The sequence below is a fragment of the Salvelinus fontinalis genome, chromosome 27 (genome assembly GCF_029448725.1).
Source record: "Salvelinus fontinalis isolate EN_2023a chromosome 27, ASM2944872v1, whole genome shotgun sequence".
NCBI classification, from domain to species: domain Eukaryota; kingdom Metazoa; phylum Chordata; class Actinopteri; order Salmoniformes; family Salmonidae; genus Salvelinus; species Salvelinus fontinalis.
Window position 1 is genome coordinate 24,285,624 of NC_074691.1, and position 18,155 is coordinate 24,303,778.

The 18,155-nt window shown below is 43.7% G+C and overlaps 3 protein-coding genes across 4 annotated transcripts in view; 1 reads left to right on the forward strand and 2 right to left on the reverse strand.

Annotated features, from left to right (window-relative positions):
- The window catches only part of LOC129825336 (peptidyl-prolyl cis-trans isomerase FKBP1B-like), a 29,552-nt gene extending 27,279 nt beyond the window's left edge, over positions 1 to 2,273 (reverse strand). Inside the window, exons 1-2 of one of the 2 annotated variants that reach the window (XM_055885353.1) lie at positions 1,938 to 2,273; positions 144 to 191 (exon numbers count right to left, since the gene is read on the reverse strand). Coding sequence is in view for 1 of the 2 variants with exons in the window: in XM_055885352.1 (XP_055741327.1) it covers positions 144 to 191; positions 923 to 992 (118 nt within the window). In the remaining variant the exon portion in view is untranslated. Of the gene's footprint in view, positions 1 to 143; positions 192 to 922; positions 1,385 to 1,937 lie in introns of those variants that run through there. The other variant, XM_055885352.1, reaches the window with a different exon arrangement.
- LOC129825334 (WD repeat and coiled-coil-containing protein-like) lies at positions 1,468 to 8,285 on the forward strand. The gene is made up of 4 exons (XM_055885350.1): positions 1,468 to 1,774; positions 3,638 to 5,576; positions 6,518 to 6,638; positions 7,618 to 8,285. The coding sequence occupies exons 1-4, from the start codon at positions 1,737 to 1,739 to the stop codon at positions 7,812 to 7,814; spliced, it is 2,295 nt and encodes a 764-aa protein (XP_055741325.1). The 5' UTR covers positions 1,468 to 1,736; the 3' UTR covers positions 7,815 to 8,285.
- A 15-nt stretch (positions 8,286 to 8,300) lies between these two features.
- The window catches only part of LOC129825335 (sphingosine-1-phosphate transporter MFSD2B-like), a 21,504-nt gene continuing 11,649 nt past the window's right edge, over positions 8,301 to 18,155 (reverse strand). The window contains exons 3-12 of the mRNA XM_055885351.1: positions 17,894 to 17,972; positions 17,605 to 17,786; positions 14,855 to 14,945; positions 14,112 to 14,233; positions 13,436 to 13,519; positions 13,191 to 13,274; positions 12,315 to 12,424; positions 9,935 to 10,078; positions 9,330 to 9,506; positions 8,301 to 8,991 (exon numbers count right to left, since the gene is read on the reverse strand). Of these exons, the coding sequence (XP_055741326.1) occupies positions 8,940 to 8,991; positions 9,330 to 9,506; positions 9,935 to 10,078; positions 12,315 to 12,424; positions 13,191 to 13,274; positions 13,436 to 13,519; positions 14,112 to 14,233; positions 14,855 to 14,945; positions 17,605 to 17,786; positions 17,894 to 17,972 (1,125 nt within the window). The 3' untranslated portion in view covers positions 8,301 to 8,939. The remainder of the gene's footprint in view (positions 8,992 to 9,329; positions 9,507 to 9,934; positions 10,079 to 12,314; positions 12,425 to 13,190; positions 13,275 to 13,435; positions 13,520 to 14,111; positions 14,234 to 14,854; positions 14,946 to 17,604; positions 17,787 to 17,893; positions 17,973 to 18,155) is intronic.

Below are 18,155 nucleotides of genomic sequence, written 5' to 3' on the forward strand. Positions count from 1 at the left end.
CGGAATGTTCACATTTACTTTGTCTTTCCTGTCTGTCTGACCTGGATGTCTGAGAGACAACCCCCAGGCAGAGAATGACCCACCTAGTGAAAAACAAAACAATAATTTCCCAACCAGATGCTCTTTTGTCACACACTCTTTACCTGTGTAATGAACAACACACGTCTGGCCCTTCTTTGGGAAAGTCCTTGCTGTTGAAATGAAAACAAACAATATTTAGTCAAATGTATTTTGTGTGTGTGTGTGTGTGTGTGTGTGTGTGTGTGTGGCATTCACTGTAATAATAGGATGTGCCCTTATGATGACTGACATGCACTCTTTATGAAATGTTGTTACATCAAATTATTGGAAGTAACAACATCGTATTCTTTTTACTATCAACATACACACTGCGTAATATCGAAATAATACTTAAAGTCAGTGTTAATACAGGTAAAAGCAGCAATCCCAATAGAAGGAGCTGGCCATAGAAGAAGGTTGGCATTAATGCCGAGAGTTCTAGAACGATATGTGAGAGGGTCATGGATCCAGCCTTTATCAAATTAACCCTAACTATTTGTCTTACTTTAGCCTACTTCTCCTAACCAGCTACGTTAATTATCCTAACCTGCTGTGTAAATTCTTCTAACCTGCTACGAAAAGTAAAATCTGACGTTAATTTGACAAAAGCTGGATCACTCCATGTCGTGACCGAGGAACATGTATGGAGCTTGAAGAATAAATGTAGCCCACGTTGTGCAGTATGAAATAAACATGCAGCTAAATAATTTCCACTGGCTGTAAATCCGTCAAACGTTCCCACGGCATCATGATAATAATAACACATAATCTCCCACAATTTCGTAATGGCTAACATTAGCTAGCTAAATAAATAAACAAACGCAGCAGATAACGATCCAAAATCAAATGTAGCAAAACTTACCATCTCCTGGGGATATTATTTCGATTTCCACACCCATTATAATAAAAAGCGATGGTGGTTGCAAAAGCATAAAATAAAGCAGGTTTGGTGTCTAGTCTATGTCGGTGGTTAAAAGGCGCATGCAAGCTCCAGCAATGCCGACCACTGATCGAGTTATCAAGTCTGAAAAATGCAGGATTGTGGCCGTGTTCGAGAGGATCAACCGTTATGTATCGGGTAAATTGTGACTGACTGCTCTACAAATAATAATGAGTAGTTATTTATGACGCTAGGTGATTTGTAGATCAGTCAATCGACAGTCGCTTGCAAGGTCGGCTGCAATGTCGAACAAGCCCTGTATTAAAAGAATGTGAAAAAACCTTAACATGAGATACCCAACCTCGACACAAATCTCATCCTCTGTCTCAGTTTAGGGAGACCCAAAATGTACAGCGCCTAAGCAGGGGACAGAGCTGTGACTGAGCTCTGACCTGGCACTGACCGTGGACAAGAAGGCCCCCAAGTGGTCAACACATGAAATACACCAGACTTCCCATAAACTTCAAGACCCACAATGCTTTTCTATTGCCTCGTCTTTCAATTCCAGTTCATGAAACCAACTTTCAACCCTGGAAAAGTGAAATAAAATTGGGAAATGTGATCGAGGTTTATGGTTTGACAAGACAATCGAGGCATGTAATGACACGTTTGTGCATATAATTTCGTGCCTAAAGAACGTATTCGCCATATAGCTACTTCACTAGTTGGCTTGTTCCTGATGGATTTAGCTAGCTAACGTTAGCTACATGTGTTATAAGCTGGACAGCCCCCAAAAATGACAGCTACTGTAGATAGCTATCCAGTAACTGTCAGGTAAATGATTTTCTAATATTATTGAGTAGCTAGCTTTATAACCTAAATTGCAGTTGATAATAGCAAATCTTTGCTGTAATAGCTTTTGACTTGACCGTCTAGGTTTAATTGCATTTGATGTGAATATGATACTAATTCTAGCTAGCACAAATTAATAACCTACCTCAAGACCTAGCCCTTGATCATGACTGTTCCAATACATTACACATAAGTCATTGGACGAAAGACGTCTGGATTTGGGTACGAGGCAATCCTTGTTTAACATTAGGTCTTCAGGCAGCTCAATATTGGACATAATGAGCCCAACGTTACTCCTTAGTCTAAGGACCTTACATCTTCTGTTTAAGGGCGAATTGACTTTGAAAGCCAAAACAGCCAAATACTCCATCTAAAAGTGAATCGATTCTCAATTGCGGTACGGTTCCAGAAACATAAATCCCTCTACTTTCATATCATATCAAAACAATTTCACAAACGCAAAATACACACTTATAGTACATCACAGGGGGCTGCTGAGGGGAGAACGTCTCATAAATAATGTCTGGAACGGAGCAAATGGAATGGCATCAAACATCTGGAAACTATGTGTTTGATGTATTAGTTACCATTCCACTAATTTCGCTGGAGTCATTAGCACGAACCTGTTCTCCCAAATGAAGGTGCCACCAAACCCCTGTGCTGTACACTGTTAGAACGGCGTTCGGGAGACGCAGAAAGCTAATTGGCCACGTGGGAACCCTAACCCTATAATGGTGCATATCAATTTAACCTTTTGTTTTTTGAAAATTATTTCTCGCCGATATGAAACATTATGCACCCCAAAAAACGTGCCGCAAGCGATGCGTGTGACCGAGCATCGCGGCTCTTAACAAAACTCCTCCTTACAAGACTAAGGTCAAATGTGTCTGCCAAAAGCGATTAGCTCTACTTCTAGTTTAGTTAGCTAGCCAGCTAATAATACAGTTTGACGTCACAACAACAACACAGATACCAGTTCCTCTCAGTGGTGGTAAAAGTACCCAATTGTCATACTTGAGTAAAAGTATAGATACCTTATTAGAAAGTTACTAAAGTCAAAGTCCGCCAGTAAAATACTACTTGAGTAAAATTCTAAAAGTATTTGGTTTTAAATATACTAAATGTAATTGCTAAAATATAGTTAATTATCAAAAGTCATGAATAATTTCACATCCTTATATTAAAGCAAAGCAGACGGCACAATTTTCTTGTTTTAACATTATTTACAAAATATGCATTTGTGTTTAGTGAGTCTGCCAGGCGAGAGGCAGTAGGGATGACCACGTGTTCTCTTGATAAGTGCGTGAATTTAACCATTTTCCTGTCATGCTAAGCATTCAGAATGTAACGAGTAATTTTGGTTGTCAGGGAAAATGTGTGGAGTAAAAAGTACAAGATTTTCTTTAGGAATAAGTAAAAGTTGTCAAAAATATAAATAGTAAAGTACAGATACCCCAAAAAACGACTTAAATAGTACTTTCAAGTAATTTTACTTAAGTACTTTACACCACTGGTTCCTCTGTAAAGCTGGAGTCTAATATAACCTATCTGATCTGCGTGGCTAAGGTCATTTGGACTAATCAGCTCAGCTCTGGCCTGGCCCTGGGGTGTAACCCTCAGGCAGAGGGGATTAGGGATGCCAGAGGCACAGGACAAGATAGGCTTGTCCTGTTCTTAGTGTGGGATGGCAGTCAAGATAGCTGGAACTGGTCTTCTGCCGGCAAAATCCTCATGACCGATATCCTCTGCTCTCATCAATGCTATTGAATGAGTGATTGTTAATCAATGTTACTGATCATTGTTTCTCTCTCCGTTTGGATTAATCTGTACTTGCTTGACTCTCAGTATGGAACTGGGCAAAGCCAAGTTGCTGAGGTCTGGTCTGAACACGCTACACCAAACCATCCACCCTGTCCACGGGATAGCCTGGACTGACGGGAAGCAGGTCTGCCTCACCTCCCTCTACTATGCCAACTGCGAAGTCAAATTCGGCGACACCAACGTCATCGGTCAATTTGAGCATGTCTTCGGCCTCTCCTGGGGCCCTCTGTGCTGTTCCGGCGCTCCTGCCCTGTTGGCCGTCCAACACAAGAAACATGTCACAGTGTGGCAGCTGCAGCTCAGCGCTCTGGAACAGAACAAGCTGCTCTGCACTCAGACCTGTGAGATGAGCGAACCATTCCCCCTTCTGTCTGAGGGATGTGTCTGGCATCCCAAGATGGACATCCTTTCTGTCCTCACTAAGAAAGATGCCTCTGTGCTGTTCTGCGTCCGCGTGGACAACCGTAGAGTCAAGGCTGATATTAAAGGGAGTGGACTCATCCACTGTGCCTGCTGGACCAAAGATGGCACCCGGCTGGTTTTGGCTATAGGAAGCGCCCTTCACTCCTACATATATAACGATGTTCAGAAGAGTCTTTTAGCCTGCTCCTTCTGCCCCATCTTTGACGTGGGCGGGTACATCTGTGCCATCGAGTCAACAGGCGAGGCCCAGGTGGCAGTAGCTACAGAGCTGCCTCTGGATAGGATCTGCGGGCTGAACGCTGGCATAGCATTTGACGTGTCCTCAGATTCAGAGTCCTCCCTACCTGGACATTCTTCTCCTATGGTGATGTTGGACGAGGATGGCTGTATAGACCCCCGCAGGAGGTCCTTTGACTCTGAGAGGTCCTACCTCTCCTGCTCTGCCTCGGGCGGCCCTATGGACCTCACCCACCTCCTGGCCAAGCACCGGCGCTCAGACCCTAGTCCACTCTTACACCTGCGCCGCAGGGACCACCTGACCGGCTCCGGACAGGATTCGTCTCACCTTATCCTGGTCACCTACGAACGGAAAGTCACCAGCACCAGTAAGGTCAGCATCCCTGGGATCCTGGTGCCAGACATCGTGGCCTTTGACTCCAGAGGTTCCACGGTGGCAGTGGCCTCCAACACATGTAGCATGGTACTGATCTACTGCATCACACCATCCACCATGCCCAACATCCAGCAGATCTCCTTACAGAAAAACGAGAGGCCCAAAGGCATTTGCTTTCTTGGTGACAAGATGTTGCTCCTCATGATTGGCAGACAGAAGTCCAACGACCCTGCCTTCCTCCCCTCCTCCAATATGGACAAATACATCCTGCGCCTCGCCTCAAAGGAGATTGTCTACAACGGAGGAACCCCGGTGTCTCCCTCCCCGAATCGAGAATCCCCCATTAGACGCCACTCGAAGCATGTCTTCTCTAAAGATGAGCAGCAGGAGCTTGTCGAGATTAAGGAGCTGGTGCTGCCGGGAGGAGGTGTAATCCAGTCCCATTCTCCAGGGAGCAGCAGGAGGAGGCTGGTGGAGGAGGTGAGGAGCCCGGAGCCCAGCTCAGTCACCAGCTCAGTCGACTTCTCCTACTCTGACCTCTGTCACCCCTCTGACCAACCTCACTCTAACGCTTCCTCCATTACGGTCGAAAACTTCGACATGGAACCCGTCAACCGAATGACGATGCTCTCCATGGCAGGACAGGCTAGCAGGGAGTCAAGTCAAACCTGCTCCCCATACTACAACCCTAGGGATAAGCCCCACACGGAGCTCCCCACCCTGCCCAAAACCACCCCCTTGGCCCCCAGAGAGAAGGAGAGGAACCTGGAGCAGCTGTCTCAGAACATGGAGAGGATTTTCTCTCGTTTTTCTGAGGTACAACAGTGTCTGACAGAGATCAGGGACTTCACCCGGAACGGCAAAAAGGGTCTGGGGACTAGTTACCCCAATGCCTGTGATCCTCCATACGTTAATATCACATGTCAGGTAGGGGTTACATCTTACAAGATATTACTTCATTTGGGATATTTCATTTCTATGTCTGCAAAAGCTGGAGATTTTCAGAGCAATATTTTAAAAGATAATGTTTGTTGAAATACCTTATTTATTGAAAGTATAGGCCCCACCTTTGTATAATAAAGTTACGTTAGACGCTAGGGCTGGGAATTACCAGGGACCTCACAATACAATATTATCACAATACTTAGGTGCCGATACGATATGTATTACGATTATATATGTATTGCGATTCAATACTGATATTTTTATTGCGATTTGATGTTCCAAACATATTGTTCATATCTGCTGGAGAGAGAGCATGAGAAAATGAGTTTTGATCAGTAAGGGAAATAAAAGTGCTGAAAACGTGTTAGCTCCCTGTTTAAAAGGAAGATGGAGAACAAGCTATAGGATGAAAAATAACTGAGTTTTAGCACAGGTACAGTCGACCAGCTCTACCTAAAGTAGCAAAAGTGTTTTTACAAATTGATACTTGGGAGTACAAAAATAATATTGCGATATGTAACTATATATAATTTTCCCCCATCACTATTAGACACACAAAGTAAGGAACTGTATGAGTATAAAGCACCCAGATTCAGCATTCAGCAGATATCTGCATAAAGGGCTAATGTTGAACTTGGTGGGACTTTTCTGAAGGTGAAGATACAGTAGAGACATACTTTAATGTACTCTCCAGGCTAGAGTTTGCAATCCACCATTGGCTAATAATGGTGTTCTATTATGTGTGCTATTATGGTCTTCCTGAAAGAGCGATTAAAAGCACAATTTGTGAAATGATGCCTTGCTGTTGCATCCATCAATAACTGTCTGTGTTCTTGAGGTCAGAATTGTACTAACTAACCCCCCTCCACTCTCTCTGTATCATCTATCTATCTCTCTCTATCTCTTCCCTCTCCTCCATGCAGAAGCAGCTGTCTGAGAATGTGTTTATAGATGAGAGAAGGCCAGTGTTGTTGTGTGAGGGGAAGCTGTGTCTGAAGGTTCTTCAGGAGCTCTTCAACGTCACTGTAGTAGAGATGGTGTATGGTACGTATCTGGCCCATGGGCTTCCCCCATACCAATAATAACACATGGTTGTAGTCTTAAGGCTTGAGATGATTCTATGTTTTCACTATGTATACCCCAGGCTTAATTCTACCAGTTATTTGAGATTAAAGGTAGACTGAGCGATATGACATCATCATACACAGCGGGGTGATTCTCTGCTTACAGAAATCAACACAATTCATATCTGCAGACTGACATTATTGGCTCTTCCCAATGTAGGCATGCCTCAAGAGGAAATTGGGTAGTCTTCTCAGAAGTGTGTGTGTGTGCGTGTGGACGGGGATAGAAAAAAAACTTTGCCCTCAGGTTTCCAGGAATCTATTCATATAAGAACACCCGCCATATCCTCAGCCCATAGTCTAGACTGAGGAACTACTGAGCTTCTCTCAGCTATTACAACTAACTAGAGAAGATGTTGTATATCAAAATAATGACATCTCTGTTTCACTCCCCCCAAAAGGACATGCATTTTAAACAACAGTATTTGGTGTTAAACGGAGTGCTTCAGTTAATGGGTGGAGAGGCTGAATATGGGAGTGATTATAGGGTTACTGTGGATTAAAAGGTTTATAACAGAAGCAGCTTACAGCCCCACCACACCCTCCCTGGGTTCGTTCTGCTAATATACACACTCAGCACGCCTCCGCCAACTCCAAGACTATTTATAGAGTATTTATGACACCACTCCATTCAGGAGTTTCACTGTTAGGGTTTTTGCAGCAATCTGAGAGAGCCGTATGTTGTGGTTACTGTACTTCAAAAACCGCTCTATAAATGATTAGTAGACACTTACTGGTTGAAAAGCTTAGTACTATCTATTCGAAGGGTTAAATGGATGTAATCAATGACTCTCATGGTTTTATATAAGTTAAACAGTCTTATAAAGCATGGGGATAAATACAATATTAATTAAATAAAAACTTCCTTAAACTTGAAACTCCTGTCTCCTGTGTTCCAGGTCCGTTGTGGATAGTCCTGGTAGCGGATGCAGAGGGCTTTGTGCCCCTGACTTTTAAACCCAAAGAGGAGTTGACGGTGAGGAACGGAAAGAGGAAATCTCCCATCAGAACCCCTGGCAGCCCAGACCCCTGCCCCTCCAGCCCAGTCAAATCTCCCTCCAGCCCAGTCAAATCTTACCCCAACACAGAGACTTGAACACAGCATAAATCTCAAAACAGACTTCAGCATAGTGGGAGAGAGCACAAAGCATGGGACTACCGCCTAGCATAACACATATGAGATGTCAGTGCTTGCATATCTAAAAACTGCACACGCAAAGACTCAACCCCTCGGCAGCTTTTTATGAACAAGTAGTACTGTGTGGCAAATGTTACTTTTTCAGTTGGGGGATTATCCAACACACTTTTGAAAGAAGCACCTTTCAAACAGAATGTTTACATTTAGTGACTTTGGGAGATTATATTTTACTTTTTGGGGCTTTGTATTATATGCCCATCTGGTTCAAGATGAAGTTCTCTTTTTTGAATCAGAGTACTGAGGTAAGATAGTGTGGTGTTTTGGCTGGCAGAGTTCAGTGTAGCTGCCACCAAATCCCAAAGGGATGTATCCTGTTTGTGTGTTGTACGATTGTATATTATTAAAACCTTCAAATGTTTAAAATGGATAGTTTCATCACTCAACTTATGATTGAATATTAAACCTTTATTTAAAAGTTTAAAAGTCAGTTAAGAACAAATTCTTATTTACAATGAGGGCCTACACTGGCAAAACCCGGGCGATGCTGGGCCAATTGTGCACCGCCCAATGGGACCAATCACGGCCGGTTGTGATGCAGCCTGGATTCGAACCAGGGTGTCTGTAGGGGTGTCTGTGACACCTTCTAGCACTGAGATGCAGTGCCTTAAACCGCTGCGCCACTCGAGAGCCCAAAATGGAACTTACATGGAACCTTCCTCTACTATATTTGAGGTTAAGAAGTCATGGTTCAGTCCGTCTACTAACCAAAGTCAACAGTATTTATTAAGCCCGAAACATTATAATACTCAGATACCATTCATAAATACCAGCAATGTCCGCTAAACACAGCAAATAGTGATATACATTCATTTATATAAATAAGGTTATCTTGTAGGTATATTCAAGATTGCTATTCTTTACAGGTTCATGTGAAAATACAGAAACAAACTTAAAATGTTTACATAAAAGCATAACTATCATGTGATTATTTCTCAGTGTAATATACACTAATAGAAGTCATATTCCGGTTGGGGAACTGGAATCCGCCGCATGTGATCCCTCTCCTGTCCATTCCATCCCAGGTCATGGATTGCTCAGATCCTCCAGCGTTCTGGAGCTGATGCTGCTTTGTTTCCTGTAGAAGAAAGACAATTTTCAACTTTTAGATTGAAGGTACTGTATGTTGGTATTTGAGCCATTTCAGGCCACCGTAATTTTACTCAACCTAAAGGAATGACAGTGGTGAGAGACGGTGGTGTACTGTACACTTATTGCACTCAATCTTTGTGATCCAAATACTCAGTTTGGTAACACTTCACTTAAGCATGCGTATAATAAACCATTATGATACACTTATAATGCATTGTCAGACATGTCATAAGCATGTATCCCCTTATTGTCATATACATTACTTTACAAGAGCACTGTGACGTTCTAGCAACTTCTGACAACAGAGACGTGTGGGTTCCTCACCGTAGCTCCTCCAGACAGAGTTTGTTCCTGAGCCGGACGTCCTCACTGATGGGGTAGAGCAGCAGTATCAACAGGCCTGTTATGATGAAGGCCACCGGGGCAGCGCCTATGAGCAGTTTCAGAGTGTAGGCTACTTGAGCAGGCTGCCTGCATGCCCCCGTGTCATAACCCGCAAACCTGAAGATACCAGTACACACACACGTATTATACACAGCAAACTTGAAGAGATACGTACAGTGTCTTAAAAACCTGTAGAGATGCACACCTGTATCATACTGACAGTTACACACTCACCAGTTTCATAAATACAATAGACTACAATGGCCAATTAATGCATACATCAGGCTTGTGTTTATGTGTTTCTCTCTAGACATCTCACTCCTGTGTTATTTAACTGACTTGGTGTTCGTGGTGTCTGACTCACTCCAAGAGAGATGCCAGAAGTGTTGTTAACTTGTTTATGTTTCTCCTGATGTGGATCAGTGTTTGTGTGTTTGACTCACTCGAGGTAAGGCATGGATACTCCCAAGGAAATCCCATTTTCAGTAATAAATGCCTTTAATACTCTTGTGTTAGTGTTTATGTTGTCTGTCTGTCTGACTCACTCGAGGCAGAGGGTAGACACTCCAAGAGAGATCCCAGCAGCAAACTTGGTGAAGAACACGTAGAAGGAGTAGAAGATGGCCTCATAGCCTTTACAGTAGGGGTTGGCCAGACGGAAGTCATCCACCACATCTGGCAGCATCGACCTGAAACACAACACACACACAATACTACATGAAACATCTCCCATCAACAGCTTATAGGCCTACCTCATCATCATGTTATACAACCGGTCTCGATGACTCCATCTGTCTGAGGAGGAGCAGTCTACTTATAGCGCTAGAGGATGAAATGGCTACAATGGTGCTCATAGAGCAGAGTTTAAATGGCCTGGCGAAATGACTGCTACTACGTGATGACATGATTACAAGATGAAGCTAACTGTAGCCGAACTGCTCCGACCACAGATGGGGAATCACCAGATCATTTTATTTCAATTTTTTATTGAACCTTTATTTAACTAGGCAAGTCAGTTAACAACAAATTCTTATTTACAATGACAGCCTAACCCGTACGATGCTGGGACAATTGTGTGCCGCCCTATGGGACTTCCAATCACGGCCGGTTGTGATACAACCTGGAATCAAACCAGGGTCTGTAGTGACACCTCTAGCACTGAGATGCAGTGCCTTAGAAATCTGCACCACTCGGGAGCCAGATAAAAAGACAGACAGGCATACACTACATGACCAAAAGTATGCGGAGACCTGCTCGTTGAACATCTCATTCAATAATCATGGGCATTAATGTGGAGTTGGTCCCCCCTTTACTGCTATAACAGCTTCCACTCTTCTGGGAAGGCTTTCCACTAGATGAGAGAACATTGCTGCGGGGACATACTTCCATTCAGCCATGAGAGCATTAGCGAGGTCGGGCACGGATGTTGGGCGATTAGGCCTGGCTCGCAGTCGGCGTTCCAATTCAACCCAAAAGTGTTCGATGGGGTTTAGGTCAGGGCTCTGTGCAGGCCAATCAAGTTCTTCCATACAGATCTTGACAAACCATTTCTGTACCTCGCTTTGTGCACAGTAGCATTGTCATGCTGAAACAGGAAAGGACCTTCCCCAAACTGTTGCCACAAAGTTGGAAGCACAGAATCGTCTAGATTGTCATTGTATGCTGTAGCGTTAAGATTTACTTTCACTGCAACTAAGGGGCCTAGCCCGAACCAAGAAAACAGCCCTAGACCATTATTCCTCCTCCACCAAACTTTCCATTTGGCACTATGCATTGGGGCAGGTAGCGTTCTCCTGGCAACCGCCAAACCCAGATTCGTCCGAATGCCAGATGGTGAAGCGTGATTCATCATTCCAGAGAATGTGTTTCCACTGCTCCAGAGTCCAATGGCGGTGAGCTTTACACCACTCCAGCAGATGCTTGGCGTTCTGTGAGCTTATGGGGTCTACCACTTCGCAGCTGAGCCGTTGTTGCTCTTAGACATTTCCACTTCACAATAACAGCACTTACAGTTGACCGGGGCAGCTCTAGCAGGGCATACATTTGAGGAACTGACTTGTTAGAAAAGGTGGCATCCTATGACGGTGCCAAGTTGAAAGTCACTGAGCTCTTCAGTAAGGCCATTCTACTGCCAATGTTTGTCTATGGAGATTGCATGGCTGTGTGCTCGATTTCATACACCTGTCAGCAACCGGTGTGGCTGAAATAGCCAAATCCACTAATTTGAAGAGGTGTCCACATACTTTGGTATATATAGTGTACATACACAGCATGATGACCCCACGCGATAAACCCTGTCATTTAGAGAGAGAAGGGAAGTACGGAGGAGGCAGGGACATAGTGATAGAGAAAGGAGGGAGGAGAGAGGGAGACAGGAGGGTGAAGAGGGAGAAAAGAAGATGGGAAGGCAATGTGCTATAAACAACAGTAATAACAGAATGAAAGTGGAGACTTTAGCACCCCCCTGAGGTTTATAGACATATCTCATTCATCAACATGACATCATAGCCAGGCGTGACTGTATCATGCCAGGGGGTGAATTACATTTTTGTATTCTTTCTTTAACTAGGCAAGTCAGTTAAGAACAAATTCTTATTTACAATGATGGCCTACTGGGGAACAGTGGGTTAACTGCCTTGTTCAGGGGCAGAGTGGCCGATTTTTACCTTGTCAGCATAAGGGTTTCGATCCAGCAACCTTTCGGTTACTGGCCCAACGCTCTAACCACTGAATGGACAGAGAGAAGTGGCTGCTGCTATTACAGCAATAGAATAGTAATTCTACAAGGACTGTGGCTATTTTACCACCCCAATAATATGTTTACTATTGCTACTGTAGCTACAACCAGTGGCTAGTGCTAGTGGTACTACAACTACACCACATCCACAGAGGACCTTTGTGCCAGCACAATTCAATTGGGCTCACCATGGTAGGAGGAGTGATGCAGCCACACTGAGTCCAGAAGAGACAGCCACTACGTAGGCTACGACCAGGTTAGGAATGAACACCAGCATCACTGTGAACGGCATGATCCACTGGACAGAAAGAGAGAGAGAGTAAGAGGAATTAACACACACACACACACACACACACACACACACACACACACACACACACACACACACACACACACACACACACACACACACACACACACACACACACACACACACACACACACACACACACACTGTACATACTGTATACACACAGCATGAGATAGTTGCACACACATTTGTAATCAGGGTTGGGTAGGTTACTTTCTAAATGTAATCCATTACAGTTACTAGTTACCTGTCCAAAATTGAAATCAGTTAAGTAACACAACCTGATTACTTTCCCTTTAAGAGGCAATAGAAGAAGACAAAAAGGATCCATCAAACGTATTTGGTGTGTCATCAAAGTGGTCTCTGACTTGTGGTCAGAATCGATCAGGTGGAACAAACTTAAACTTGCGCCTTTTTTCAATGCTGAATTGAATGTCATTGAGAAAACATAAAGATGTCAATGTATTTTTTTTGCAAAAATCCTTTCTGATTTGAAAAGTAATCCAAAAAGTAATCATCTAGTTTTTCAAAATAATCTGTATTCCGATTAAAATAATTTTGCTGCTAATTTCACTGACTACAGCTAGTTTTTTTGTAATCCGTTACTCTCCATCCCTGTTTGTAATAGCGTATTATAAAACCCTCTGGAGATTTTTGATCAGTGCATCTCCAGAAGTAATAATATGTTTGTCCACAAGGTGGCACGTTTTTATCATCAGTGGAGCATCACCACCACCCTGTCCCAGACACTTACCGTGATTCCACAGAAGGCTGCCTTCTTCTTGCCGAACCGCTCCAGAAACCACTGCCACAAAGGGATGCTCACTACTGCAGATACCTGGGAAGAGGAGTATCATTTTTAAGAACATGCTATACTATTGTTTTTGGTTTTAAGTATACTCTAATGTCATATAAAACCATGCACTGATGTCAATAGGACATTTGTGTGAAAATGTAAGTTTCTAGTTACATTGATCTAGGTCTGAAACCAGAACTCACCAGGATGGTCAGCACAATATTCTGGAAGTGGTCTCTCAGGTCCACTGCATGCGTACAGAACAGGACAAAGTTGCTTTGCACCAACTGGAAATCAGATCAGATATCACACACATTCGTTCTTCAGAAAGATTCAGAATATTCAGCACTGTCCTATCCTCTCTGCCCACGGTGCCAAATCACTGGAGAAGCTGCTGACTAACGCAAAGTTTCATCCCTGCTCTTGAATGATATATAATCCTTCTATTCTGATGAGCTGACAGTAAATTATTTAAGGGAAGATTTGTGAGATACGGCAGTTGAGATGTTTGAGGTGGAACCTATCAAAGCTGTACTTTATAGTTTCAATGCCAACCAACCATATGATCACAGTCATACAAGAAGTTTACCACTGAGAATTCTCATAATGATAACAATAACTAGATATTACATCATTGTAATATGACAATGTGCCGTCTATCTGTCTGTCTATCATCATCGGATGGATTTGGAGCTGAGAGAGAGATGCTGTCAAGCATATTTCCTCAAACACACTGATTGCTCTATTTTTCTTGATCAAATCAACATTCAATGGCACGCAGGCTGTATCTGGAGCCATTCTGGGCCCAATCATAACACAACACCCATTACCATCCCACTGTGGGTGTCATGTCTGAGAGGGGTGTATCAATGTTCCCACCTGAATGGCAACGGAGATGAAGAGGAATGCAGCAGTCAGAGTGAGGTAGGGACCGTGTCGCATCACCAGGATGAAGCCCTTGTGGAACGGGATCTGCTTCTCCGTCTTCGAAATGTACGGATCTGTGCGAGGAAGAAAAGGAACGAGATCTGAAAGTGTCAAAAGAGACAGTTTCATTGGTTTCCATCTTTTATCCCACTCTAAAAAAATAGCTCAATCTAGCCCGCAAAGCACCAAGCATTCTACAATGAGAGAAAAAAGCATGAGTGAGACACGAATGGGAGACTTCCCCTCCAGTCTGGTAACCCTGTAGATGCCCCTGCATTGCAGTATTGCTATGCTCTGTGTGTGGGTGGGGGGGGGGGGTATAAGTACAGAGAACCAGAACTGACACGTTTGCTGGTACAGAGGTCAGCAGTTCATTGACAGCCTCCATGTGCAGTATAAACACACAAGATATGTCATTTAATACTTAACACTTAATCCTCCTTGTTTTCCTGAGTTGGATAATCATTGCATGAGGCTGAAGCTAGCTAAATGGAGGCCAGAAATAGTCCAGTCAGAATAAGGCTCAAAACAAGTCAACGGAGTTCTACTGTGCTTACTGATACATTGCAAATGGCGTTTGAATGAAATGTGTGAAGGGAAAGAGAGAGGAGCACACTCACTTGCTGGGAAAGAGTGTGCACAAACACACACACACACACAAGCACATATGTGAGTACACACACGCACACACTCACCGTCTCTCTCTTTGACTCCCAGGAACATGACCACAGTGCAGATGAGAAACACTCCTCCAATCACACCAGCAGCGATCATATACATCTCCTTCTGCAAGTAGAGAGAATAAACAATCATATACATCTCCTTCTGCAAGTAGAGAGAATAAACAATCATATACATCTCCTTCTGCAAGTAGAGAGAATAAACAATCATATACATCTCCTTCTGCAAGTAGAGAGAATAAACAATCATATACATCTCCTTCTGCAAGTAGAGAGAATAAACAATCATATACATCTCCTTCTGCAAGTAGAGAGAATAAACAATCATATACATCTCCTTCTGCAAGTAGAGAGAATAAACAATCATATACACCTCTTTCTGCAAGTAGAGAGAATAAACAATCATATACTGTTACTGTACACCTCATTCTGCAAGGACAGAGAGTAACAATATACCATGTACACCTCATTCTACAAAGGCAAGAAAACAACAGTGTAAATTTAACCTTTATTTGTTCAATTTAGATGTCCATTAGGTATTATTTTAAACTACTCTTCCTGGGGTCCACTTCACATCTTTCTTTCTTTGGTTACACAAGGAGGACATCTGAACTGAGCCTTCCTCAATCTCCATCATGTATCTCCATCCAATTACTTCACTTCAACCCTTATCTGAAAGTTGCATTAAAACATAACAATGTGTTTATTGACCTCTGATTTTAGGGTAGAACTCCTTATATCGCTCTTGCAGATACCAGATCACTCAGAATTCACTGTATATCTTAGATACAAGGAACAACAGGAAAGGATCTCAATTGAATTCTGATCCTAAAATACAACCTACCAAAATACTACAGAGCCTTGAAGATGTTCTCAACCCAACAGGAACTGCACTGCCCTACTGTAAACAATTAAGGGCTAGTTTGCTATGTTAGTATTATTACTTATTCACATCAAACATCTTGCCATTTCTGAGGGACTGGAGGAATCCAGTGGTGAAAGTGCTCTGTGTGTGTGTGTGTGTGTGTGTGTGTGTGTGTGTGTGTGTGTGTGTGTGTGTGTGTGTGTGTGTGTGTGTGTGTGTGTGTGTGTGTGTGTGTGTGTGTGTGTGTGTGTGTGTGTGTGTGTGTGTGTGTGTGTGTGTGCTCATCGTGGCTACAGAGGGCCATGTGTGGTGAAAAGGCCGCGCCATCGGGGTTTACTCAGAATCCTTTGGAATGGTACCACTCGAGCCCTTAAATAGCTGCGGCGTGTCCGAACCCGACACGGAACAGTTTGGGCAGGAGCCCACTCGCCGTGTTTTATCTACCCAGAAACCACTCTGCGTTCACAAGATTCACAAGGTTGTCTCACTCATGTTTTCATTGACTGTATGTCTACTTCTAGGAAATGAACAACCAGATACATTAAAATATGTAATGTTCCGGTCTGGGTTTGGCTGGTTTTAGGCCGGAAATAGATGTTCAATATTGTTGGTTCCTTTATCTCAGTAAACTGCATGTCGAGTTTGGGGTCTGGGGTTCATTCATGTGTTTTTAAATGTGATAAAAATAGCCTTAATCACACACAGACTGTGGTCGCCCCCTCAGTGTGGGGAGGGGTCTCTTATTTCAGGGAGGGGGATTGATGGCTGATGTCAGGGAAGGGGGGGGGGGCTGGGGTCAGTGCCAGGGGAGAGGAGGGGAGGGGGCTGGGGCAGAGGCTCAGATTTAACCTGTGGTCTCTTACTAAAAACCTGGGATGATAAATAATATATGAAGCCCTCTTTAAGTTGGTTGATTTGGTAAGACTAGATCTCACCGCTAGACAGTCTGCAAACACAAACTTCACATTCATTCATCCTATTCCTTTTAGTTTCAACAATTTACAATTTTCATGCTTGTTGACCTTCAACTTGTTTCCTGATGTTTCTTTTCAACTCTGAGGCTTCAAAAAAGGAAAGAAAGAAGTTAAGTAAAAGGAAAAGATGAGTGTGAAAGTACAGCCCTGAGTTAGTTCAGAACACTACAGCCCTGAGTCAGTTCAGGACACTACAGCCCTGAGTCAGTTCAGAACACTACAGCCCTGAGTTAGTTCAGAACACTACAGCCCTGAGTCAGTTCAGGACACTACAGCCCTGAGTCAGTTCAGAACACTACAGCCCTGAGTTAGTTCAGGACACTACAGCCCTGAGTCAGTTCAGAACACTACAGCCCTGAGTTAGTTCAGGACACTACAGCCCTGAGTCAGTTCAGAACACTACAGCCCTGAGTCAGTTCAGAACACTACAGCCCTGAGTTAGTTCAGAACACTACAGCCCTGAGTTAGTTCAGGACACTACAGCCCTGAGTTAGTTCAGAACACTACAGCCCTGAGTCAGTTCAGAACACTACAGCCCTGAGTTAGTTCAGGACACTACAGCCCTGAGTTAGTTCAGAACACTACAGCCCTGAGTCAGTTCAGAACACTACAGCCCTGAGTTAGTTCAGGACACTACAGCCCTGAGTTAGTTCAGAACACTACAGCCCTGAGTCAGTTCAGAACACTACAGCCCTGAGTTAGTTCAGGACACTACAGCCCTGAGTCAGTTCAGAACACTACAGCCCTGAGTCAGTTCAGAACACTACAGCCCTGAGTTAGTTCAGGACACTACAGCACTGAGTTAGTTCAGGACACTACAGCCCTGAGTGAGTTCAGGACACTACAGTCAGTTACAGTTATTTTCAATATAGGATCACCATGGTAACACCTCAGGTCTGGTTGTTTGTTATCGTGGTGACACTTACAGCATGTGACAGGAAGTCCTGGGAGTGAACGATTCTCTTGACGATCTCGGCCCCACTGCCGTTGCCTAGGTGACTGGCAGACATGTTGTGCTGGGGGCAGTTTTTCAGGGTGTGTGCGCTCGCCACGATCTGACCCTGGATGGCAGCGCCAACTAGAGTACCCAGCACCTCCATGGTCATACCTGCAGTATAACACATTTATTATAGTATTAAGTACTATCAAAACAGAATGACAGGCGAGGGGTATTATTTGATCAAACAACCTAAGGTCTGCGTAATAGTGACCTACGGTAGGCTGTGGCCGAGTCTCTCTCCTTCTGGTCCGTACTGAGGAACATGGTGAGGGCAGAGTAAGGCACATGGAAACACTGGGAAGGAAACACAGCAGACACAGAGGACATGATTAGATGTGGTTAGATATAGGAAACACTGTAAGAAGTGGAGAGGGTCAAAGGCCATATCATTTGCACCTTTTGTTGTTGTTTTACCAATTTGACCAATTTTCAGTTTCCATGTGGATAAACCTCAGCTCTCAAGCTGGCCAGTTGTCA